The sequence below is a fragment of the Sander vitreus genome, chromosome 9 (genome assembly GCF_031162955.1).
Source record: "Sander vitreus isolate 19-12246 chromosome 9, sanVit1, whole genome shotgun sequence".
Classification (NCBI taxonomy): domain Eukaryota; kingdom Metazoa; phylum Chordata; class Actinopteri; order Perciformes; family Percidae; genus Sander; species Sander vitreus.
Window position 1 is genome coordinate 22,746,837 of NC_135863.1, and position 27,464 is coordinate 22,774,300.

The 27,464-nt window shown below is 40.4% G+C and overlaps 2 protein-coding genes across 7 annotated transcripts; one reads left to right on the plus strand and one right to left on the minus strand.

Annotated features, from left to right (window-relative positions):
• The first annotated feature begins 1,784 nt into the window (after positions 1–1,784).
• On the plus strand, positions 1,785–10,138 carry serbp1a (SERPINE1 mRNA binding protein 1a). Of its 6 annotated transcripts, none has more exons than XM_078259353.1 (9): positions 1,785–2,143; positions 3,597–3,780; positions 4,336–4,479; positions 4,615–4,686; positions 6,905–6,979; positions 7,189–7,360; positions 8,261–8,305; positions 8,395–8,598; positions 8,812–10,138. In XM_078259353.1, the coding sequence occupies exons 1-9, from the start codon at positions 1,888–1,890 to the stop codon at positions 8,866–8,868; spliced, it is 1,209 nt and encodes a 402-aa protein (XP_078115479.1). In that variant the 5' UTR covers positions 1,785–1,887; the 3' UTR covers positions 8,869–10,138. The 6 variants fall into 6 exon arrangements, with proteins under 6 accessions (XP_078115479.1, XP_078115480.1, XP_078115481.1 ...); XM_078259354.1 differs by having other exon boundaries at positions 7,192–7,360; XM_078259355.1 differs by having other exon boundaries at positions 4,618–4,686.
• Positions 10,139–14,466: 4,328 nt separating this feature from the next.
• Positions 14,467–27,169, minus strand: il12rb2 (interleukin 12 receptor, beta 2a). The gene is made up of 16 exons (XM_078259359.1): positions 26,974–27,169; positions 26,550–26,682; positions 25,874–26,146; positions 25,077–25,200; positions 24,794–24,978; positions 24,275–24,417; positions 23,814–23,958; positions 20,478–20,542; positions 19,684–19,900; positions 19,308–19,511; positions 19,109–19,207; positions 18,791–18,937; positions 18,548–18,679; positions 17,140–17,236; positions 16,936–17,023; positions 14,467–16,847 (listed from the first exon to the last, which is right to left on the minus strand). Exons 2-16 carry the CDS (start codon positions 26,617–26,619, stop codon positions 16,389–16,391), a joined length of 2,448 nt encoding a protein of 815 aa, XP_078115485.1. The 5' UTR covers positions 26,620–26,682; positions 26,974–27,169; the 3' UTR covers positions 14,467–16,388.
• Positions 27,170–27,464: the final 295 nt, after the last annotated feature.

A 27,464-nucleotide genomic window follows, 5' to 3' on the forward strand; every position in this document is an offset into this window, starting at 1 on the left:
AACTCCCAAAATACCACCAATAAACAATGAGAGCTTGGGGTTAATGCCTTTTTTTTGGGCTTCACATGTTAGACCAAGTTTTAACCACTGAGTCAAAAACTAGCCTTGCTGGATAGAGGCATGTAGGCTACTTAGAGATACCACAACACTATAACATCATCCTATTTGAATGGTGAATGGACCAATGATAATCTGATACAAATAATATTCAAATTAAAGCTAAATGTGTAATCATTGAAAAGTAATTATAACATTTAAATTACTACAGGTCTTCTTCACAACTGAAGCACAGTATTCCTGAGGGACTTTTGATATTACTGGGGGACGTTTTTTGTAAATATTAAAGCACTGACAACTACACAAATGTTTAAATTGAGTGTAGTCTGGAATGTAAAATATTAATTGATCAGAGCCGTCATGAGGCATAAAAACACAAGCAGCCATTTATTTAATTAAATATACAAGTCAAAGTTTTGATAATAGTCTGTAACTCTCGAACCTTTTCAGTTACCCTCAAACTTCTTTTGCTGTCATTTTTTCACCCAGTCAGTTTCAGCCTATTCATTTGAAAACCACTCCAAGTTTGGTTAAAAATATTTAGAAATGTCTTCTGCTAATATGTTGCAACCGTATGAAATAGGTTGTAACGTTATATTAGCAGTGGAAACTGATCAGGATGTCTATGTGGTGACCAAATGCTTTTCCTGTGTATGATAAAGAAAGGTTGATAACATCTGCTCTACTAAGACAGTACAGAGCACAATCCTCCTCCACCAACCAACATACTAAATGCAAATGCAATACTGTTGCAGAACGGCACTGACTAAAACAGTCCCAAGTGCTGAATTTTCCCACTAGCACCTGAGTGCAAGACAATGTTTACATATTCATTTGTTGTGTACATCCCACATTCAGACCACCCCCAAAATACAACCCACTGTGTCTACTGTCACTGTTGGCAGAGATAGTACAGAGATGACTGAGGAGAGATAGGGATAACATGCAAGAACAAAGGTCCCTGAACTGAATCAAACCGGGAACATTGTAGCCTAGCCTAGGCCATGGATGCCCCAATTTGGAGATTTATTGCTAATAAACAAATAGACAGATGTATGAAACGTGTGTGTGTCCACAAACTGCAACTTGTAATGTGCTACTTCATTAACTCTTCTTTCTCTGGAGAATTACTGTGGCTGAGAAATTAGAGATGTCCTCTAACCAAACTATTGCTTTCTAAATGTTTCATTGAACCACATTTGCTATGGATCAGGTTAAATTACCCTAGGAGTGGTGCTAAATATCTAAGTAAAAGTGTGAAATATTGTTTACACTAGCAGTAGGCTACATGCAGTGTTTAAAGAGGGCCCGGGGCTCATGGTGTGAATACTTGTGTGAGCCAGATTTAAATGACAGGACAGCCATTCAGTGTAGAGTTTAGGCTAGTATAGGCTACTAGCTACAAACAGATACACTTGCTGTCTCGCTAGAGTTTCGTAAAGGTATTTATGTGCGTATACAACAGGCTTAATGGAGCAGTGGAGCCCTCTCTAGTTTAAAACTGAGGTCTGAGGAGTTTTTTCCTGAGGAATCAAAACAAGAGTGTGTGTGTGAGGGCACCCATGCTTGTCTTTACACAGGAAAGCAACACTAGAGAGACTGGCATTGTGGGTAGTGTAGTTCCTTATTGGTCTCTTCCGTAACTAAGTCGATTGCATCTAATTTCCCAAAAAACTACACGCCCCATCCGCGCCAACACCGAGGTCCCGGATGTCTATCGCACCGGAAGAGAAGAACGTCCTTTTCCCAGCCATCTTGTGGCTTCATCTAGCGAAGTGTTCGCACCAAGCCTCGTAGAATCGGAGGAAATCCTGCTGAAGGGGCGCCATCATGCCCGGACAAATGCAAGAAGGTTTTGGCTGTGCCATAACCAATCGGTTCGACCAGTTATTTGACGATGAGTCGGATCCATTTGAGTTGCTTAAGCAAGCTGAAGTAAAGAAGAAGGAGGCTCCTGCTCCTGGTGCCGCCAAGACTGCAGCCCAGGCTGCCAAGCAGCCGAAAAAGGAGTCCCAAAAAGACAGAAAGGTCCCACTTACTGATAAGAAGGAGGAGACCCAGGCCCCCGTCCCACTTAAGAAAGATGGTAAGATTTATTTCTGTGTTTTGTCATCTTTAGCCAAACTGCAAGTAAAAGATTTTAGGCTAACAGGCTAAGTTGCTTGCTTACTAGCTAGCAGTGGTTCCCAAGCCCCCGTGACATGAGGTCCGCATGGCTGCTTTTGTGCCCGTGTTGGCTGTCAGTTGCTGGAACGGTAGCATTTATAAAAACGTGTAAAGCAACGAGATGTGTGGGGCTTAACCGATTCGGTGATGAACGGTTTGCAGGCCAACTTGTTTTGGCTTGTCCCCCACCCCCATCGGCCTTGTTGAACAGGCAGAACCCGAAAGCCTCGCTAACCAGAGAAAGTGGCCTTGAGGTGTTAAAATGTTACTCCTATAAAGTCGTGACCTTCAGTAAGCACATTTATCGCTAATTTTACCCTGATTTGGTCGAACTAGATATTTTCTACTGGCTTTTCAAAATGTGTTTAAATAGACCCCGAGTGGTTAAGTACTATCTTCCACATTGAAATACAACTTGTCAAAGTGAAGTAAATGCATCAACTTTCTCGCGGTGGATTTGTCAGACGTTAGGAGCCGCACTGCTATCATGGTGATGAACCTCGTGGTTGTAGTGTGGGGCTGTTAAAGCACAGCCTCCAAACTGCCACTTCCCATTGGCGCACATATATGCTCACTGCATGTGATCGACCTGCCCCAAATAATTTACTATTTCTGCTATGCCAGATAGCATTATATATGTAGATTGTCATAATTTTGAATTTAAGGTGTAGCGTGTAAACATTTGTTCAAAGTGTACCATTTTTGTGCTGCAACGTGTTCATACTAATTTATTAAGTTAGAAGCATCCAGTCACCTACGCACAGGCAGTTAGTTGGCCATTATTATCATGTAAGTCTGCCAAGCGGGCTCATATCCGTTTGCTTGAGAGAAGATGAGACAGGTGCGCCGACGATGATGCACCCAGCTGCTGCTGTGTAGTGGAGGGTGTCTATTTTGGTAGCTGGTGATTTAAGCAATGGGTGGGACTTGTTGTGTCACACTGGGCCAGCAGCAGTCAACCATGTGCCATGGACGGTTAAATACTATGTAGGTGGTAATTCCAACTACAGTAACCAAGTGATTTAACTGATAAGCTTTTCAGTCAGACTAGGAAATAATAGGGGATTATTCTCTTGATCCTTTTTATAATATAAGATTACTCACCTGTGGGTTCTGTTTTTTTGTGTACTCTATAGTTTGAACTGTTACCCTTTTTAATAATTGGATTACATTGCAGATAAAAGGAAGTTGCACAGTATTTAATAAATGGATCCTACTAGCTGCTTCTTTTATTCTACACATTAATTGCGATTATTGGCTCCATTTAAACAGAACAATCGCTTCCTCTTCTTTCTCTTGTCTGGGGCTCCGCAGTGGGTCCTGATCTATCAGTGCTATTGGTCCTCTAATCCTCCTGTTGTGGTCAATCCTAGGTGCCGGCATGAGGAGAATGGGCCGCAAGCCCGAGGGCGAAGGCTTCAGACCCCAGGGCGGCCAGGGAGAGGGGCGCCCCACCACAGACAGGCGGCCTGTGGACAGGCGGCCCCCACGCCGCTTCGACAGGCCTGCTGGTGATGCTGGCGAGAAGCCCGAGGGAGGTGAATTCTCAGTTGAGAAGTGAGTTCATATTCTAATCAGCAGACATTTTAATTGAACAGCAACCATTTTTAAAAAGAGGAGAGTGAGTCCACTACTTATTATTATACCTTTTTTGTTTTCTAGCTCCACATGAGGCAAAAGCAACATTCACTAGGGGGTGGGGTAGGGTCAGCAACTGTTAAAGGCGTTGCTTACAGTGATAAGGCTTAGTATGTTAGTTTTGCTCAAATTGCTATAGGCACTGGTCTCCTTATCAGTTTACTTGTGTAAAATTGATAAAACAAAAAAAAAAAACTTAAGTAAAATGTCCAAATGTAGATAAGTCCACCTAGGCCATAAGTTAAAAGCCATAATATATTTTTCTGTGGACTCATCTTAATTAACTATCTGTTGAATGCACAAATATACAGATTTTCTGTTAACTACTGTCAATGTCTTTGATAATCTTGCTGTCCACTTTGTTTCTATAAGACATAATAGCCTCTAGATGACCTGCTTTAGCTCTAAGCTTCTGATAGGGAGAGACACCCATACTTTAAAGGGGATGACCATGTTGTTTGTCCCTTTCATTAGATCCATTGGTGATAGGCCGATGAGAGGACGTGGTGGTGCCAGAGGCGGCCGTGGCGGTGCCAGAGGCCGTGGTGTTGGTCGCAACGATGGCTTCGACTCCAGAGGAAAGCGCGAATTTGATAGACACAGTGGCAGTGACCGATCGTAAGTACTTTTTAGTTCTTATAAAGCCCTTAAATAAATAAAATATTCTTTATTTACACCAGGTCTGTTAAAGATGTGGTGTGTTTTGATGCAGTGCATGTGTCATGATCCTGGCTAAAGCTAATGTTCTTTCAGTAGTATGAAGGGTGAGGAGAAGCGTGGTGGAAGTGGATCTCACAACTGGGGCACTGTTAAGGATGACATAACGTAAGTTCTTATACATGCAGCATGACAGAAACTCTGCATGATGGGAGGTTGGGGAGGTACAGAACACCTGAACTCAACATTCTGCATGCAATATGGCTTTTCCTTGTATGAGGTATTTTTAGAGAACACTTGATAGTGTTTTGTAATTGTCTCATTTGGAGATGCATAGGATAAGTGGGTCTTGGTATACTTGGGTATTCAGATTTTTTTGTCAGTTGCAATTCTGCTCATCAATTCCAAATCATATCGTATCCTGGTTCAGAATTCTCAAATTATTTGAATAAAAAAATAAGTAAAACTACACCAGTTTATTAGTTACCCTTTGCCAAAATTAAGAATATGTATCTACATAACAGTGACATGACACTGTCATGAACACATGACACTATCATGACACATGAACCCTAACCATAACTTGTCATGACAAAAACCGAATGACACTTAATGACAGAAGCGTTATGTATTGAACGTTTATGACTTGTTTATAATGTTTATGACATTTTCACAAGTGTCATGTCACACTTATGTAGATATCTTAAAGTAAAGTGTACCCGAATGACTCCACTCTGCAAATCCCTGAGTGGAAATTAAAAGATGGGTAACATTTAGCCCACTGGCAACTTTATTAAATTATTTTCATTAGAAAAATAGGGAACATTTCAAACATTTCTGTATGACACTGTACAAACACTGAACAAACTCTTTCCCAAAAGGCAACAGGTCACAGTAGGCTATGAAATTGAAATGCATCTCTTATGCTATGAAATAAAGAAAATAATGAACATTTGTGCATTACAAGGAATGTTTCAATTAGTTCCACCGTGGCCAATGCGAATGTCAATTTCTTCAGTAATTGTATTATCTCGTTTTGCTTTTGCGCTTAAAGCCTGCTTGACAGCAGCGCAGATAACGTGACCTCCGGTTTATTTTTTTCCTCGTCCAGGTGATGTTTCCATTCACATACCCTACAACAGTGGAGCAATGTTGACACTTCTTGTACACAACTCTCTCTCCTTTGCTGTTGTAACTGACCAGGAACCCGCAAGCGGGTCTTCAGCGCCGTTTCATTTGCGCTCGTCACAGTGTGACAGACTTGCACGCCAATTAGCTTGTGCTAACTTCAGCACGTGTTGCTAACCGTTTGTTTATGATATCATGTGAAGTTGGTAGGGGTGGGCATCTCTCCCTTTTTATAAAACCATCTGATACTTATTTAGATACATGGGCTACATGGGACGATACATTTTATTATGGAACAATTCAGTGCGACTCGATGAAATATGATTCAATGTGATATTCAGTTAATATGCTTTCAATGTTATCACATTCAGTTCCCAACATATAAATAAGCCAGTTCTATAAAAGAAGCAATGCCTACTTTTAAATGCATATATTTTGTAAAAGGAACCAGGTAATAAAGCTAGGACATGATAATAGTATAACTTCAACTTGATAAACTAGCCACTTACAACCAAATGACAAACACATCAGCTCTATATTAAATGAAACGGCCTCCTTGCTGCTGTAATCTCAGACACAGTAACACAAACATTGGTCCACGTTACACAGTCAAGTACGTATCTAAGCACAATTTAATACTGTTGCGAGCGTTTGCATGCGGCTAATGGACTTTTATGCTAATGATACTGAACATCTTAACACACACACACACACATATATATATAAAATTTATTTTATACCAGTCTACTCACATGTTAATAAACACACGCATGGATGGATGACTCACAGACCCTAGCTAGTAAAATTTTCAATATCTACGATGTATTCCTCTCACCATTTACTCAAAAAAAAACCGAAACCTACAGTCGGCACGTTTTTTCTGCAAACCCAAACAAAGGCACTGATTGGCTAATCCCTTCCACCCCAAACATGAATGACCAGTCCGTAATCACACAAATGGTGAGGCTTTTGTCTCCCTTGCACACACACCAAGCACCTTTTGTTGAATTGACAGCAAAGTTTCAGTCAACCGATTCGTAACTTTTAGAATCGGGCCATCGGCCGAACCTTGGTCCGTTTAGACCGATCCAGGGGTCTGTGTATCGATGTAGTCATATCTGTGATAATACAACCGTACACCAATTTGGATCATTGAATCTTTACACCCCTAGAGGTTGGATAAGCACAATGGACAAAGGTATTTCTTAATTCCCTGGTTCTCAATACCAAGTCAAATGTTTTTCTTTTCTTTTTATAGCGAGCTTGACCAATCGAACGTCACTGAAGAGAACCCTGAAGGAGAGGAGCATCCACCTGCTGACTCTGAGAACAAGTAAGTTTTTGTGCTAATATGTCCTAACAAATAAGAATACAGTGTGAAGAAATGTTGGTTTTGCAGTAATTAATAAAGCATTCATAACTTGTAATTAGTTTGGACTGCATAGTTGCTTCTGTTCAATGCAAGAACCCCAGCCACCAACCCAACCCAAATGTATTTTAAACATTAACGCTGTGACACTGTGTGTCTGTGTGTGTGTGTTGAAGGGAGAATGAGGTTGAGGAAGTAAAGGAAGAAGGTCCCAAGGAGATGACTCTGGATGAATGGAAGGCCATGCAGGACAAGGAGCGGGCCAAGGTGGAGTTCAACATCCGTAAGGCCAATGAGGGAGCTGATTGGAACAAAGGATTTGTGCTGCACAAGTCCAAGGCAGAAGTGAGTCAAAACCATTGCTCTGCTCATTCGGAATACATCATATTTCACATTAATTTTTGCTGATGAGTTTGGTAGATTATGATCGACTTGACTTTGTAGACCTTATTAATATTTTGCAAATTCTTGGGGTCATCCCAAAAGACTTTTTCCTTCTTCTTCAAAGTAATGTAATATGTTAAATGTACAAATACTACACCCTGCCCCTATTAAGGAAAACTCATCACTGTTGAGTTGTCAGTGAGTAAATTGCAAGGCTGTCTGTCTACGCAGATCAGGCAAACAAGTGTTGCATCACTTTCCTGTGAATGACTGCAGGGTGGTCAGGCTCAACTCAAACATCACTGAAATTAGCTGCTAAATAAAAGCGCTAAAGATCCTTAATAGCTGCACGTCACATGCGCCACTCCAACCACAGGACTAGGTGGAAGTTGTAGCTGCCAGACGTCAGTGTAAATTCATTTGACTTGTTACAGTATACTTAAGAGAGATGTCATGCAGAGAATGTATTAAGCATCAAACCAAAAATTCATTGTAAAGCGAAAGTAACATAAGTAGTCACTGACTCGCATAGTTTTGCTTGTTTCTGTGTGTGCGGTAAACACTTGTCCTTGATTCAAGATAGAACAATTCAGATTGAAACTATAAAATGGGCATATGCTTACTGCACTTATTCAGGCCAGGCACAAACCAATGACATTTACAAAGTGAGCCCAGAATGCACATGGAGTCAGTATGGTTGGAAGATGGAGTTATAGATTTTTGCTGGCAGGAAATGTAGGTCTTAATAGGACATTGTTTTTTTATTTTTTTTTATGTATAATAACATTACTGAGTCTCTGTACAAACATGATTTTGCTCATTATGTTGTGTTAATGTTTGTTTTGCATTTCTCCAACACAGGATAAGAAAGAAGAATTGATTGACCCTGAGATTGAGGAGTCAAAGGTAAAAGCTTTGTTGTTGCACAATGTGCTCAAAATAAACCAAACCTCAAAAATCATACTTGGCCTTTTTACTCGTTTTTTCTAATTCAGATCGAGGATGAGCATCACTTCCGGAAGCCAGCCAATGACATTACGTCCCAACTGGAGATCAATTTCGGAGACCTGGGCCGCCCAGGTCGTGGACGCGGGGGACCACGTGGTGGCCGGGGCGGTCGTGGCCGCGGCAGCGGCAGTGCACCCAGCGCTGTCCCTGGCGAAGTCACTAGGCCGGTCCGCGGAGGAAGGACTGACAAGGTAGATAATCTTATGGTGTCATGTCATTAACACATCTGCGCTTTATCTGCATTGTTTTTTGTCTCAGTGAAATACTGTATCGCACTTCCAAGGGGTAAAGTATACCTGTAAGAATGACTTGCCAATGACATTTGAATTGAGTTTTTTAAAGCCAAAGGCACATCTTCAAATGTTGAATTTTCTAACTCCTACTCAATGTTGACTTTTCCTCAGTCATCTGTGTCTGTGCCCAATGTGGATGACCCAGAGGCCTTCCCAGCCCTGGCTTAAGCCCAGGCTGCTGTCTCTCAGGCCTACAGGAGCCCCCTGAGCACCTCCACTACGAGGCTTGCATGTTCCTGGATCCTTCAGCAAAGTCAAATGATGGAGAAGACTGTCATTAACTATGACACTCAAAGTGAGGACTGAGTTTTACCCAATAAAAACAAAACGAAGATGGAAAAAAAAAACAGAAATTAACAAAAAAAAAAACAAAAAAAGAAAAGGACTTCTTGCTACTCTGGAGCAACTTATTGGTAGAGGTTTTGTACTTGGAAACAAAGTAGCAGGGATGTTTTCATACAGTATTTTTTTCAGAGGTTATGCATTGTCCATTGATAGATTTTTGTAATTGCTGCTTGAAGATATGCATTTCAAAATGTAAGCTTAAGAAGGGTGTCTTTAGCTTTGTGTGAGCCATTGCTTGCTCACTTTAAGATAGCCACTGTTGAGCTCCAACCCAAGCTCATAAGCTCTGCCACGCCAGGTATTTCTGATGAGGTTACAGCATTGCTCATTAAGATTTATGGATTATTTACAGTTATTTTCTTTAGCACTGGGATATTGTTTTATATTTTATACAGGTCTACTATGATCTTTGGCCTGTAAATCTTAACTATTTTCATAAATTCTTTGAGACTGTATTTCACATGGTGCAAATAGGACACGCTTTGATCTTGGATCAAGCATTGCTGCCTACATTTGAATACATTGATGGAACGGCACCTAAATCTGTATTAAGGTTGTTTTGTACTAAAATGTTCTTCTGAAGGAACAACATTGGTGATTACTCTCCTAAATTGGCATTTATCCTGAGATTTGTCAAGTGGATTAATTTAAAGCAGGAAGTTATTCCATTTGTTCTGTATTTGGGGTGCTATTCACCATCTAATATCTCGTCCTCGCTGCCCATTTCATCTTTGATTACCAGCCACGTGCAAGTCAATTAATGCCTTTGTTTTTACTTTCAAGAGTGATACAGGGAGGAAGTGTCTTTACACAGTTGAGATGTGGCTGTAGTCTTCTGGAAGCCCTCAGACCGTCTCCCAACTGTTTACACACTCCACTCGAGCATCCTTCCACAGTTTGTTTTTGCAGTCTAATATTTTCCACCCACTGTTGACTTGCGCTGTAGCTTCCACAGTGGTACCACTGCATAATTGCTCTGAAAGAAATACAGTCGTTCATTGTGTGGAACAACTAAAGTGCTCTACAAATGTGTGAATTCTAGCCCTGCTATTAGAGACCTCTGTCGGTAAATAAAGATGGTCGATAAATCTTTTGCATTGTCACTTTTTTTTTTTATCTTGCCTGCACATAGGTGAAATTAATTTACAAGTGTACAGTACCTGCTTTATTTGCTTCTGCTTGGAACAACATTTACATGCAATTGTGTTCAAAATAATAGTCCAACATCACTAACCTCATAAATGAAATGTTTTGGTAGAAGTGATATTTGTACATGGCAAATAATTTACTAGTTTTGTAGAGTCATAATAAACCAACAGACCCAACAGTCATGACATGCATGCTGCTCATTCTGTATAATTGAAAGGGTCATGTTCAAAATAATAGCAGTGTTGTGTTCACTTAGTGAGGTGATTGATTCTGTGAAGAAAATTCTGTGTGTCAATTATGGCCAATATTTAAGGAAGGAAGGAAGCATATGTTGTGCATGCTGGTTATAGTACATTTCACACTGAAATACTCAGCAAAATGGGTCGTTCCAGATATTGCTCTGAGGAACAGTGGACTTTGATTAAAAAGTTGATTGGAGAGGGGAAAACATATAAAGAAGTGCAGAAAAGTATAGTCTGCTCAGCCAAAATGATTTCAAATGGCATCCAAAGCCTGAACGACGTGGGAAAAAACCGCCAACTACCATTCAAATGGATCAAAGAATAGCCAAAATGGCAAAGTCTCAACCAATGATCAGCTCCAGGAAAATCAAAGAAGACTTAAAGTTACCTGTGAGTACTGTTACGATCAGAAGAAGCAAAGCTATCAGCTAGAAGCCCCCGCAAAGTTCCATTGCTGAAAAAAAGACGTACTGAATAGGTTGAAATTTGCCAAAGGACACATTGACTGGCCAAAGGAGAAATGGGGCAACATTCTGGGGACTGATGAGAGCAAAATTGTTCTTTTTGGGTCTAGGGGCCGCAGACAGTTTGTCCGACGACCCCCATGCACTGACTTCAAGCCACAGTACACTGTGAAGACAGTAAAGCATGGTATGGGGATGTTTCTCATACTGTGGTGTTGGGCCTATTTATCACATACCAGTGATCATGGATCAGTTTCAATACATCAAAACACTTGAAGAGGTCATGTTGCCTTATGCTGAAGAGGAAATGCCTTTGAAATGGGTCTTTCAACAAGACAATGACCCAAAACACACCAGTAAGCGAGCAAAGTCTTGGTTCCAGATGAACAAGACTGATGTTATGGAGTGGCCAGCCCACCCCCAGACCTCAATCCCATAGAAAACTTGTGGGGTGACATCAAAAATGCTGTTTCTGAGGCAAAACCCAGTAATGCAGAGGAATTATGGAATGTAGTTCAATTGTCCTGGGCTGGAATACCTGTTCACAGGTGCCAGAAGTTGGTCGACTCCATGCAACACAGATGTGAAGCAGTTCTCAGAAATAATGGTTATGCAACTAAATATTAGTGCACTGATTCAAAGTAAAGCAAACCCTTGAGACATTTTTCAGTTTATACAGTAAATGTTTGAGTTTGTAAAGAAAAATGCAAATACTGCTAGCCTCATATTCCTTTTTCTTCATTTTCTGTAAAGGTATAACACAAACTTTTGGTCATGTTTTGATTTGGAATTGAATGTGCAGTGTTCCCAATACATTGATATTATGGAATTAAAAGCTATTCTAAGGATTTTGAGCGTTATTCACTGTTTTTAAACACACTGCTATTATTCCGAACACAACTGTACATACATAATCTCTGGTCCAAGTTACCGTTGTGCAGTTTAAGGCAAGCGTCCACACCAAAGCCTTTCCTGGGAAAGCTTGCAGTATGTCTAATGTTCACCTACCACCTTAAGGTTTTGATGAACTTTGCAAAATGTTTGAAAGATCAACGTAAAGTTCTGGTATCCAGAGCCTTGTGTGCTGCCAAAACTGATAAATACTGATACATCACCCTATCAATCAATTTACCCTGATTCAGACCAGTGGGCCATACAAGGGAAAGACGAGACATTAGATTTAAAAAACCATAATGAAATACAATTAGATTTAAAAAACCATAATGAAATACAATTAACTGGGTACACCTGGCTAGTACCAGGTTGGTCCCCCTTTTGCCTTCAGAAATGCCTTAATTCTATGTGGCGTAGATTTCGCAGCATGGTGCTGGAAGCATTTCTCAAATGTTTTAGGTCCATATAGATATGATTGCATCACACAGTTGTTACAGATGTGGCAGCTGCACATCCATGATGCCGATCTCCCGTCCACCACATCCCAAAGGTGCTCTATTGGATTGAGATCTGGTGACTGTGGAGGCCATTTAAGTACTGTAAGCTCATTGTGTTCGAGAAACCAGTTTGAGATGATTGGGCTCGGAGACATGGCGTGTTATCCTTCTGGAAGCAGAGATGGGCAGTATTTTAATTAAATGTATTTAAAATACGTATTTAATTACTGTTGAGTAATTAGTGTTTTGCTGGACAGAAAAAATAAGATGGTTTAAACTGTAGAATGAAGTGAATCCTGTGGCATGTCCTGTCGGGTTCAGCAACACGCTCATTGTGAACTACCCCTGGACTGTGTTGGTGGGGGTTGGAACTATTTTGTGCTGTATCATACTCTGCTCTAATGGTACTGTTTTGTGTCTTTTGCACTAGAGCCCGGCCGATATATCGGGGGTCGATATTAGGCACTTTCCAAACTATCGGTATTGGCATTTATAATGGCCGATAAATGAATATGTAAAGGTGCACTATGCGTTCCTGCATGGTTTCAGCACGATTTAATTTTTGTCTCAAATCGTAGGCATCTGTCCTCCTACACGTTCCAGCCAATCACCGAGATGGTTGGGGGAGGGGGTGGGGGGTTAGTGACAGTTAGCCAGTTAGTCATGACAGTTACGGAAACATGGGGGGAGGGGCGAGCTTGCTCTGTTTTGTTTTGAAGTTACTTGGAACGTCAACAGAAGTAACGTCATGCAGGAACGCATAGTGTACCTTTAAAAAATAAAATAAAAACGGAAGAAACACCCTTCAACCATGTTTGTTGGCATAGTTTGTCCACCAGAGGGCACTCTACAACGTCCCTGTTGGCAACACTCGTGTTTAACCCTTTAAGTTTCATATCTTAAGTTTGTATTTTTACACATTTTATTAATCATAACTTGAATATATTTGATGTTCCTCTGATCTGTTGTGACAATAAAACAAACAAGTTTATTTTTAAAGTGCATTATCATATTATTTTAGTGAGGACTCATAAATAACTACAAATAACTAATATTTCTGGATTTTTGTTTTTAAATGTATATTTTAAATCACCAAATATTTGTATTGATATCGGCCTTAAAAATCCTTTATCTGTTGGGCTCTATTTTGCAATCATTCAATTGGTTGCTTGTCAACGTGGGGATCTTAGAAATGTATTTACTGCACTACTTACTGCATATGTATGCTGCTGCTAAATGTCTTATTGTCATCTGAAAGAACTAGTGCATCACTGTGGCCTCACTGTTCCCTCAGTTGCATTTCAATTGGATGTTCACTCATTCTGTCAGTGGTGTCGCTTTGACTGACAGAAACCACCCAGCATGCACCTCTGAATTTGCAGCCTGTGGTCATAAAGGGATGGACACAGTCAGCAACAATACTCTGTGGTGTTTAAACAATGCTCAATTGGTACTAAGGGGCCCAAAGTGTGCCGAGAAAATATCCCCCACACCATTACACCACCACCAGCCTTATCTCGTTAAACAAGGCAATGCTTTCATGTCGTTTATGCCAAATTCTGACATTACCATCTGAATGGTGCAGCAGAAATCGAGACTCCTAAGACCAGGCAACATTTTTCCAATCTCCTATTGTCCAATTTAGGAGAGCTGTGCTCATTGTCACCCCACTTTCCTGTTCTTAGCTGACAGGAGTGACACCCTGTGTGGTCTTCTGCGTCTGGAACCCTTCTGCTTCAAGGTGCGACGTGTTGTGCGTTCTCAGATGCGCCTCTGCATACCTTGGTTGTAACGAGTGGTTATTTGAGTTACTGTTGCCTTTCCATCAGTTCAAAGCAGTCAGGCCATTCTCCTTTAACCACTGCCATTGAGAACTGCTGCTCACAGGATATTTTCTCTTTTGGGACCATTCTCTGTTAACCCTAGAGATGCTTGTGCGTGAAAATCCCAGTAGATCAGCAGCATTTCTGAAATACTGCCTGCACCAACAATCATGCCACATTGCCCATTCTGATGCTTGATTTGAACTTTAGCATGATCATCTTGACCATGTCTACATGCCTAAATGCATTGAGTCACTGCCACTGGATTGGCTAATTAGATATTTGTGTTAAGAAGCAGTTGAACAGGCGTTAAGGGTTAGGGGGGATTGTATCTAATAAAGTGGCCAGTGAGTGCAGAGGAGGAAATCACTTGTTTATTTGCATGGACATTAAAATTACAAAATCAGACTCTCGCATTAAGGTGGTGCAAGTAAATGAATCAAAAGTTTCTATACAAGTTAAAGCAACACTATGTAACTTTTCGCTCTTCGGTCCCCCTACAGGTTGTCTCATTGGAACTACAGCCGCAGGAAAAGTTACATAGTGTGGCTTTAAACTGATAGAATAACAGAAAGAGACAGTTTCCAGTCTGTTGATGAAACTGTAAAGAAAACCACTAAACATACAAACACATTTACACACACTTTTACACTTTAAACATCAGCTTTTCACCATGATAGCAGCCTGGCTCTAGGTCTATTATGGAAATGTCGGTCGGGTTCACTGCTTTGAACAAACTGAAATATCTCAACAACAACAACAACTCTCACTAACTGCCATGACATTTTTACAGACATTCATGGTCCCAAGTGGATGCATCTTACTTTGGTGATTCCCTGAGTTTCCCTTCTAGCACCACCCAGCAGGTTATTATTTTTGGCTTTTAGTGAAATGTCTTGTAAACTATTGGATTAATTGCCATGAAATTTGGTACACACACATAAGTTCACGAGTAGGATGACTCGTAATAACTTTGGTGATCATCCAAATTTAAATGTGTCCAATACTTTGGTTTTATGACCAAATAGCTACAAAACTAATGACATTCAGCCTCACTGTACTTTGTGTTGAGAGCTAATTAGCAAACACTAGCATGCTAACATGCTAAACCAAGATGATTAAACCTGCTAAACATCAGTATGTTAGCATTGTCATTGTGAGCATGTAAGCATGCTGACATTAGCATTTAGCTCAAATCAGGTTGAGCCCTACAGCCTCACAGAGCTGCTAGCATAGCTGTAAACTCTTCATCTTGTTTCCAAATATTACAAAATGTAGATACAGTGTTTTAATTGATTGATAATGATTCGGATCCAATCAATCTTCAGCAAAATAATAACGAATCATCTGTCATCATCCAGCAATATTACCTGCCCATGCCCTAACAAATCTGAGAGACATTCCCTTATCTCCTGTTTTAGATGAACTAAGATTGAGGTAGAATAGATGTATTTAAACTGTGATAGAGTATGTATTTGTCCTTTTACATGACAGGAGACATTTGGACATGTCACATGAGGAAAAGTACAGGTACAACTAAAATAAATTATTGCTAAATTCTATTTATTTAGCTGCTTCAGTTTCAGGGTGTTGTGCATGCTGGCTCACTGTCACACTGCCGCGGCTTACTTGGACACTTGAACACAACAGAGCCATTGTTAAAGCTTTACTGCGTAACTTTTTTACATTAATGATCGTCTGTTACATTCAAGCCATTGCCAAATGAGTTGCTACAAAGCTAATTAAGACTATCATCTTAGAAACTACACACTATGGCTTTAATGTTATTAGTAAAACCTGGGTTTTTCCTACTATGACAAGTCAAAATGTCTGCTGTGAAAAAGGGCCTTATCAGTGCTGTCAGTGTATGTCTTATTTAAATACTTTAAGTCAGGCAGAGAGAAATTACAATATCTGAAGGACATAGGTCATGGTGTTAGTATGTCCAATGCTGCTCTGAAGAGAAAACAATGGTAATGCATTAAATGAAAACAGAAGTACTTTTTCAGTCAAATGTTATTCCTGCACAACAGCTCTGGAAGACTTCAGCAAGAAAGCTTTTTCGTTACAGTTCAGATTTCAATGAGCAAGGAGGTAGTTCATGCAGCAAGGTGCGTGATGCAAAAAAAAAAGAGGAATCCAGGCACCACGTCCAGTCATTGTGTTTGGTGTCTTTTGTTTAGGTGGTGAAACCCCACCTAGCCGTCCTCTTCCTCAAAAAATCGTTTTCACTCAAACCTCATCCCACCAAAGAGTTCTGGTTTCAGGTTAACACTAACTGTTCTGAAAGATGTCACTGCAGTTAATTTTGACCGCATTCAGAGTCAACTTCCCTCCAAACTCCAGTGGCTCTGTGAAGATGTTGTGACTGGGGAAGAAACCCAGCATGTCTACAAACTCTTCCTCCTCCTCCTCCTCCTCCTCCTGGTATTCCTCGTCCATATTTTCCGGCCTGTGTGATGAGATGTAGCCGACAGTTGTGTTGGTGTCCAGAGATGTCTGCGTGTGGTCAGAGCTGTCTGAGTCGTGGGAGAAGCTCTTGATGTAGGTGGTCAGAGGGTAGGCCAGTGTGGCCAGCTCCGACTCGGGGCTCCGACTGGTTTGAGGAGAGAGTGTAAGTGTGCAGATGTCACTGCTCTGCTTGGGCAGCTCCTCCACATCCACCAGGATGGGCTCTTCTTCCTCCTTGGTTACACTGGAGTTACTCGGCGGCAGCTGGAGGTTCATCTTGCCCTGTTTTGAAGGGAGATACAGGCTTAAACTATGAACAGTGAGTTGCAATTTACAGCATCTCATACTTTATCTACTTTTACATAATTACCTTCTCCTGGGTACACTGTTGTGCCCACTTGCTGTTTGCAGGATCTGGCACATCATCAAGCATGACACACTGGAAATACACCCAGAGCCTAAGGGGGAATGTGAAAAAAACAATACGGCATGGAAAGTTTAATGGCGCCATAATACATTTTTATTACTGCACCATTGTTGTGTGGTTTCTGCAGAACTGTAGTTGCTCACATACCTCTGCTTTAAAGCTGAACATTGGTACACACACACCAGAAACAACGCGATCGGGGCGGCGACTGCACACACTAGTAGGGGGGATAGTTGGGTCTCCTCTGCAACAGTGACAGTGAAACAGGAAGATGTAAGACTGCAGCATATATATTTAGCTAGGTAGTAAAAAGGAAAAAAAAGTAGGCAATTATCTATCGAAAGACATTTTCTTAAGTTGTTTGACAAAAAGTCCATTTGCTTAGAAAAACAATTAGATGTGATTGAAAGATACTGAAAAAGGTAGTAAGTGGACCATGAGTTGTCAAATTAGATTTCTGGCCGAGAAAAACTTTGACTCCTTTGAAGAAAATAAGCAAGTCTTTTCTGTTAAATTTGACTATTTTATTGAAAATCACTTGACTTGACAGGTTGTTCGAGCCACTCCACATCAAAACTTTCAGTGTATAACATTCTTTAAAGGATGGGTTCAAACCAAAGTCAGGTCCCTAAAAGATCACTTTTAAGGTGTTTTCAATGTGAGTGATGGGGAACAAAACACCCAGTCCTCGTTTTGTGCATCAAAAAATGCAAAAGTTTAGTCAATATAAGGTTTCCCTTCTCTGCAGCTCAGCAAGGAAACAATGAGATCATTTGTACTAAAAAGACTAACTTTGGAGGACATCTACTTGATTTGATTAATTCAGACTGGTGGAGCCTCATTTTAACTTAATATAAACTGAATTGAATACAATTTCACACAGACTGAGTATTTCTTTTTTTAATTGTTTTAAGACAGACTTGGAAAAAATGTGAACCTATCCATTAAGCTACAGTATGTCTTTGGACAATGCTGGTCTTTATATTATTAAATACAGTTACTCAATCATTTTTATTGTAAGAAATTCTGCGTTTTTCTGAGTCTTAAAGGGAAAAAAAAGATTTCAGCGCCAATAGCCGGTCTGAAACACATGTAATCAGCAGAGCTAGTTTCATCCAATGTTAAATAAAGAGTTTGAAATGCACTTATTTGTTATTGAGAGTTAGATAAAAAAGACCGATTCCATTTTGGCTACAGCCAGCAGCCAGTTAGCTTAGCTTTGCATAAAGACTGGAAAAAGGGGGAATCTGCTAGCCTGGTTCCGGCCAACAAAATCTCCCTACTAGCAAATCTATAGCTCACGTACTAACACATTATATGTTGTTTGTTTAATCTGTAGAAAACCAAAGTTTAACAACTTGTGGCTTGATGTGCCTATTTCTTGGCAAGGAGCAGACCAGGCAACCAGCGGAGACTCCAGGAAGTCATTTCATATTTGCTGTTCAGACATAAGAGTGGTATTGACCTTCTCATGTAACTGTTGGGATGAAAGCAAATGAGCGCGGCTTCCAAAATGTCAAACTATGGCTTTAAAGAAACTTGGAAAGCTGCTTACGCTGGATGAAGAACTTGACCTTTTGACATTCTGGGCCTTCTCCTTTAGCCGTTGAAGCAGTCATCCACAGGCTGTAGGAAGCTGGAGACAGGTCTTTGATGGTGTGCATCCTCTTTGATGCTGGTATAGGGTCTGCAATACAAATTAATATACATACAGCAGAGGAAAGTTACTCATGTGACTGTCTGCATCCAAATAGTACATGTTGTATGAGACGTATCAGTAAAGATAAATGCTTCTTACAAGCCCTCCGCTGTCCGCTATTGTTCTCTAAATAGATGGTGTAGCTGGTTACACAACCCCCACGCTGACCCGTGGGAATCTCTGTCCAGGTCACTTTTACTTTGTTTCCCTCAACCGTCTCTTGGACTGACGGACCCACTTCTGGGGCTGCAGGCAACAAGCAGAACCGAAAAAGATTACTCAACAGGAGGGATGATAAAGGAATATTTGAAACACTTTAATACTCCTGCTACTAACTGAATTTTCTGCCAGTTAGGTTTGAGTTTAATAAACTATGAATTATCGAATTAACACTGGTAAGCTCTTCTTAGATCTTACCTGATTCCAAAGTGGAGACAGTAAATCTGGTCCTACTCACTGAGCTCTTATTGTTTAAAACATATACTGCTCCCTCGTAGCACTCAAATGGCTTAATACCTGCATAAAGAAAAATAGTGGTATCGCAACATTAAAGAAACTAGAAAAAAACAGTATGAAAGAGGAAAAGGCGTATATTTTGCAACTCTACATGTCCCACCTGTAACAACAGCATGGTTGTCTTTCCGGCCCAGTCTGACCCATCTGAGCTCCTCCAGCTTGTGGCCCTCTGGGTACCACTCCAGCACATATGCTGAATGTAGCGGTGCAGTGTCATGCTTTCTCCAGGAGATGGTGACACTGTGGTTGTCTGCAGTTACTTGTCTGACAACGTCCTGAGGGGGCTCAAACTGCGTGCTCTTCGCTGCAAGAGATCATTATATAGACACCAATTTCACCCTTAGTATTACAAATGTGTCTCCTGTAACCTCTTAACGTGACTGCTCACCCACAAAAAGAGGCACATTCTGGCTTTACGAAGCTACAGACATAATTAGACAAGCATTCACTCATACAAGGTTTACTTATCTTTTTACCTTTTGTGTGATGGGTTTTAATTCTGGCAGGAGGGGACAGCCCTTTGGAGTTGCGAGCCCATACTGTGACTTCACAGTCGGTACAGAACGGGACTGAATAATTCCTGGCATCGGCACTAATTGACTCTGTGTTGACGAAGACCAATCCAGAGTTTTGGCTGTAAACGCTGACGTTATACTCTATGATTTTCCCTCTAGCGGTGGAAATGTTCAGCTCCTGCAGTCAGAGAAATGTTTTAAAAGTGAATTATTGAGTTTGTCACCATATATTTGCTTTTGTTCAAGAAAAAGAAACAACATGAGCATTTACACGAGCCTTGGATTTGTGAATAGAATGCTCACAATCAACACACTGAGACAGCATTTAAAACACGTCATTTCTGCTCAGCTCTTCTTTTCTTGTAAACTGAAACTTTGGTGTCTGGCATCAGGTTTCACTTATCTCTCACGTCTTTATGTGACATTAAATGAGTGTGTGTGTGTGTGTGTGTGTGTGTGTGTGTGTGTGTGTGTGTGTGTGTGTGTGTGTGTGTGTGTGGGGTAGAGAGTGGGGATGTGCAAGTGTGTGTGTCACACCTCAGAAGTGGTCAAGGGTTGACCTTTAGTTTGTGCAGAAAGTAGTAGTGAAGCAGGAAGCTCAGAAAGTGTTACTATGGCAACAACACCACACAGACACAGAGTGAGAGAGGGGAGAGGGAACACATGAAACTGTACAGCAGAGCAGCGTTTTGTGTAATTATATTAGTATTACAATAATTCAGAATAAACAATTGAAACGCTTTTTAAAAACGTACCTTCCAGTAAACTCGCGATTTAGAGGCGAGCTCAGCGTACCACACATCCAACTCTTTGGCAGGCGCTGAAACAATAACATAATCTGTCACTGGACAATAATACTGAGATATTAAGAAGGTTGATATTTGACTTTACAGACTAGAATTGAGTCTGAGTTTTTTTTTTTTCAATGAACGTGAAAGACATGTTTATAGAATTGACGTTTCTTAAAAGTTATTCCTAATTGATAGACTTTGAACTAGACTTTAGCTACCCAGTTGCATAGCCTGGCTCCGCCCTACTACTTACTTCCGCTCAATTTTCGTTTTCCTTCAGTACTCCGTCTGGGTTTGCGGTATATTCGCGGGTTTTCTCCGGTCAATTTCTTACCGGTCCAATCAGCGAATAGAGGGAGTGGCTGAGAACGATGACGTTGAGGCCGTGCACTAGTTTGAGTTGTAGTTCCATAATGGCGGCGGAGAAAGATGCGAGCGAAGCTATTTGGTCCGTTGTGGTAACGCTGCGGAATATCCAGAAGTTAAAGCCAGAGCAAGAACAATCTTTGCTGAGTTGTCTTGGTGGCCATGATGTTGTGGCCACAACACCATTAGCGGTGAAGGAGTGGCTAAGGCGAACGCTAGCGATGCTAAACCGACGTCACGACCGAGCGTTAGCGATTGGTTATGGCAGATCCAGAGTGGCTCTGGGCAGATCTAATAGTTTTAAACTTCAACAGAGTACCCGCCTTTAAGGAAGTTAACACTTGTCAATGAGCAATACTCTGTGCAAATAAGTGTTTGAGTTTTTAATGTGTAATGCCCATGTACTAGTATTGTTGCCTCTTTTGTATGACAGAAAGCTCAGGCCGGGCCATGTTTTAACGTTATGTTCTGTTTATGCAGCAACAGCTCCATGGATAATTCTGTGCTCTACTATCTGTGTTGTTGACTGTGCTTTTACTCAGCACTATCCCTCAAATTAATCTATTAGGATTTTTGTTATTGGAGCTTTACAACAGTATGTTTTTAGGAGGCCAAACGGGGAGTTAAAAGAAAGGGAGTTTTCACTTCAAATAACTTTTTTGTTCCCATTTGGGTTTAATAAGGTCAGGAAAAAAGGAAAAATATATTTAAAGTAAACAATTAATGGATTTTGTAATGTTAACCTTTTTACACATCAAATCCGTGGGACCCTAAACAATGAAAAGGTAAATCCAATTTCAACAAAAGACAATGGTTAAGATTTCAAATCAGCACCTTCTCACAATTGCTGTTCTTTTAAAGAAAGAGATTTCCATGTCTTTTTTTTATTACAATAGTGCCTTTAAACAAGCCGTCAGGACTTCTGTACGGTTGTGATCAACTATACTATATATAAATATGTAAAAAGTGCTGCTTCTGTGCCGTTTCAGTCATTCCCCGGCTACAATATATGAGTATATATCAGGATGAGAAAAATAAAGTGTTTTTTGAGCATTAAAGTATGTAAACATGTTCTAGTAGAAACCCAAAATACAAGTATGAACCTGAAAATGAGCATGATAGATCTCCTTTAAAGGATATTATTACCTTCACAACAAAACTAATTGTTTCTTGTGGTAGATTAGCTTCCTCAATTATGTTTCAAATCTCGGTAAGGTGATTTTCAAACTGTCCTGGGTGAAACCAGCGGCTGCCTGGAAGATCAGGAATCACATGTGTGGCTGAGACACTATGTGCTTATCCAGGATAATAAGGAAGATATACACACATGTATAAAGAATGTGTTCAATTCATGCTTAAAAAAAGAAAATGTAAATACCCTTTGCCAAAAATGTCTCTTCTGTTATTTCTACTTTGACCTCTACTGCTGCTGACTGTTTGTGAAAAGCTCATGATCTCTCACTGCTGCACATTCATAGCTCATATATCTGGAATGAAGAGGCCTTTATATCTTCACACCATCAGTATTATAAATATGCAGCGATATTTCCCATGATGAAGCATCACTGTCTTGTTTACCACTTAGCTTTTCTTCACTCAATGTTTAACTGATATGCAATAAGACTCAACAGTTTACTAATAACATGTTACTATAATACCCCCACTCTACCTCATTACTTGTCTAATGTATATTATGTTATTCTCTGTTTATACTTTATATTTCAGAAGTAGTAGTTTAGTATATTCATAGTGTATTCTAGTCAATTCTTATATTGTATATTCTATAGCTGCTGCTGCTGCTGAAACAAGAATTTCCTAATATCTATCTATCTATCTATCTATCTATCTATCTATCTATCTATCTATCTATCTTTTGGTCTTAAATACCTCATATTATGCTCATTTTCAGGTTCATAATTGTATTTAGGGGTTGTACCAGAATAGGTTTACATGGTTTAATTTTCAAAAAACACAACATTTTTGTTGTTCTGCACATTGCTGCAGCTCCTCTTTTCACCCTGTGTGTTGAGCTCTCCGTTTTAGCTACCAAGTGAGGCATGTCACTTCTGTTCCATCTTTGTTGGGAGTCGCACATGTGCAGTACCTAGGTAAGGACTACTAGCCAGTCAGAAGCAGAGTAGGGTGGGCCCTGACAAGCTAGTACTGGAGCAAAACGTTTCAGAGTGGTAAGTTATTTAAAGTGTGTGTGTGTGTGTGTGTGTGTGTGTGTGTGTGTGTGTGTGTGTGTGTGTGTGTGTGTGTGTGTGTGTGTGTGTGTGTGTGTCGTAGAGGGTGGGGATGTGAAAGTGTGCGCGTAGAATTAGTCTTTCATATGTAACCTTTTATTTCTGCACTGTCTCCTGGACATGGCGCTACAACTATCTGAACTCTTTGGGTCTCCGCTCTAACTAGCTTGGTTTGAGGGCGTGCCACACTAGCAGCTAGGCGAGCTTTATAACATGTGTTACAAGGTGACGCAAAGTGACGCGTGGACTACAGTAGAGCTGTTTGGAGCAGTTTGTGAACAGTGTTTTCTGTGGGAAATGGTAATTCCTTTTGTGGTGGACTTTGGGCTTTTTCACTTTGTAAACCTATTACATGCACAAAAAGATATATAACACAATAAAGTAAAGGTAAAAAGCTAAAAAGTACAATGTGAGCACTCTAAAACAACCCAATAAGCACAGTTTCAGTGGCTTACAGGTATCCTGCAGACAGTCAGTGAGCTGATAACTGACTCAAAAAAACCCAAAAGAAAGGAAACAGTAGTGCATTATCTCATAGATTTCATAGATAAAGTGCCACAGAGATATTGTAAATCCATTCAGACCAAAACTGTTTGCCTGTAGACAGTCAGTGTAGTGCTTTCACTTAGGAAGTGCAAAAATAATCTTCAGGAGCTGCAGGTTACTGTAATACAGACGGTTTGCTTACCTTCCTCTTGAGTCCAGCTTGAAATGTTTGCGCTCCACTGACTCCACAGGCCGCTGCTGAATTTGGATCTGGCTCTGAAATGGTACAACATGTAGGGCTCCAGAGAGGAGATGGACTGAACCTGTACCGAACTCATCTGCACACCCTGTAAATTGAAATAAGTGTTTTTTTCATCTTATTTTAATTGATTAACACTCAATCATCCACACTCCAACAAAGTGCCATTTATAATAACATTGCATACCATTGATGGTCCAATTTCAGCTCGTTTTTGAGACTTGTGCAACATCAACCTGACACTCATATCTGCCTTTGGCTTTGAATCAGCAGAAGACCTATGATCATGTGGTGACTGTTTTCACAGGGCTAAAGTAACCTTCTGCAGCATAACTTGCAACAACTCATTGAAAGTCCCTAAATGTTCAAAAGCTGCACTAATCTGAGCCGTTAAGACTTCTTACTGAGTCAGGAGACGATGTCCATGTCTGAGCTTCTGTTCTGTATTGGATCTCTAGGTGTTGAGCCTTCACAGGCAGCTCCACTTTGACGATGCACTCTCTGGAAGAGCACTCCGGTTGGCCAAGAGCAGGAGTCGATGGCATCGCTGCTCAGATCAACACAGAGTGGTCAGATATATTAAAAACAAAACAGGCACAAAGGGTACACAAGATGATTTGTTGATGTTTTCTTTGCTCTAAAATCAGCAATTGAAAAGATAGGATTCCACTGCATCATTACTAGCCAAAGGAGGGTGGCGGGAGATTATCAACCATCATGAACATCAGGATTAGAGCATAAAAGGACACATTTTCCTTGCAAAGCTGATTTCAAGCCACAACATCATTGTACCGATTTCAATATTTTAGGCACCAACCGAATTGCCTTCTTAGTATCGAGTATTGAACAATGCCTTGTCATTCAATACCAAATTTCAATACCTAAGGAGTAAATCTCATCAGCGTTACATGCTTCTGTCTTACCAATGTCACTGAGCGTGTAGTTGATGGGGATGGACACTTGAGAGCCCAGTGGATTTTGGGCTAGGACCCACACTGAGATCAGCTGGACAGAGCTGGTCACAGTGAAACTAGCTGATGGAAAATCAGTTCCTCTACTGGAGACGTTGAACTCTGTATCTGCGTGGCTTTTAGATACAGTTCTCACACTGAAACACACAAAGCCACGTTTCATTTGATAGTAGGTATAAGCAATGTTATATTGTTTTGATGACTTCTCGATCCAATTTTGGGTTTTTAAACTTACCACAGCTTTGAACTGTTCCTAAGAAAAGTATCTCGTCCTCTGTTCCAAGTGCAGGACACAACTCCACTTTCATTATCTTTGACTTTGTAGATGCACGAAATATTTTCAGGCCTCTCTAGTAGATCTAAAGGACAAAGAAAATGAATAATTGAATAAAAAGAGAACATAAACCTAACAATCAGCCTAAACAAGGCTTTTAAAAAAGAATTTTAAACTGCAGTTATATATTTCTGGTACTTGAGTTGTCATTCCAACATAGGAATATCAAATTAGGAAGTAATATTATTGAAAACTTAGATGGTTGTATCCTCAAAAACACAAATGTGGGTTTATAGTAATCCATAAAATGTGCTATTCAGATTAAATAATTTTTAGTATTGGATGTGTCATTTCAGAACGAGTTTGTGTTGACAATATTGTGTGCACTTTTCATGTTAGCGAAATGGCATGTTGCATGTGTCAAAAAACAAGTTAACTCAATTAGCAACAGCTCTGTGGTCAGAACTTATCACATTGTGTTAGCTTTGACACTTAGCTGCACCCAGCCCGCAACATGCAAACAGTGTGTAATCTAAGTATAAAGAGAAAGCAGAACCAGCTGTGCCTTTTTTTATCATCTCTTGTATCTTGAACGTCTTATCTTGAAACACCACGCGCCATGCACTGTAAAACATCCTGCATCACTTTTTATTTAGGACAAATAGTCTGAAATTCACTAAATGTGTGCATAAGGAAACTTTTCAGTGATAAATATTTCAGAGATTGATGCTTTTCCTGCTCCTTGGTTTCATACTCACATCCAGCAGAGATGTCCAGTCCACAGGGGTCCAGATGAGAAGGACACTTACACTGACAGCTGTATGTTCTGTTTTTGGTTATGTTTGTTACATTAAAATATATAGTTGTAGAATTAAATACGTTGTGGCTCTGTAGTGTTGGCGGATGGTCACTGTACATGGATCCCTTGCACTTGCAGTTAAAGGTGCAGTACACCGTAAAGCTGGTGCCTCGCTGCACCACAGGTCCATGGCTGGACCAGATGGCACAGGATTTCTCAGGATATTTCTCACCTATAAGCAGATATGATGATTTATATGTTCATATCATCTAGTTATAGTTATGTGAAAGCCACTGATCATGGATTTGTTGAACAAAACACTTCATCCTTATGCAGATGCACAATTTCACAAATATCACTGACAGATTTTACATGATAACTACAACTGTCACACTAAACAGACACACACACACACACACACACACACACACACACACACACATACACACACACACACACACACACACACACACACACACACACACTGTCAAAATAACTTTTTCCTAGAAAAGCTTTTCATGTAGCCTACATCCACTAACCTTGTTCTCCAAATAACATGATGACAAAAATATTAAAATATGCCTCACATGAAACGGAAATATTAGAAATGTGTCCACACGGTAGTCTTAGCTTACCTATGCACATCTGCACGGCCAGCCCAGTAACAACAGTGAAGATGGTCCATGTTTGGGACATGGTCGCCATGAGTCATCAGTAACTGCCTCCTGCAATATGTCTCTTATATTGCCGCAGGCACTGCTAGCTTACCTTAAAACAAGGAAAAGTGCACAAATGCATGAGGTCAAAGTTTTTTGGATAGCCTACATCTTTTTAAAAAGTATCTTAATGTTCAAAAGTTTTTATCTGGGAAACCAGTCGGTGCTTTACGCTTTTTCCTCTCTGGTAGCTGGCGATAATGTCCCATTTATAGCATATTGATATGAAATCATGTATACAACTTTTTAAGCACAGCCATGTGTCAGTATATATAGCTACACATATGCTGCGTACAGTCAATAATGACGGTAATAAAAACACGGATAACAAAGTCATACTCACCAAGACATCACATCCCAGCATCATATTAATCATTAAGTCTTCTAACGACTTTTGATCCGTCATCATTAAGTCCTTCCTAACATCGTTAGTTAGAGCAGAAGATCCAGACTGTGGTAAGCTGATGGTGGAGACTCCGTGCTGGCTGACTGCAGCCTCTGTGCCAATGTGTGAAGTGACACACCTCAGTTCATTTGTGAAGCCAGAGGTGAAACACAAACACAAACACACACACACACACACACACACACACACACACACACACGCACACGCACGCACGCACGCACGCACGCACGCACACGCACACGCGCTTCACACAGAGTCAGACACTGCACTACCAAGCTACTGATGATTATAGCAGTGGTGGAATGTAACTAAGTAGTTTTACTCGAGTACTGTAGGCCTACTTACATGTAATGCAAATTAAGTTTCTGCTCAACTGCATGTCAGAAGCAAATATTGTACTTTTTACTCCACTACATTTCTCTGACAGC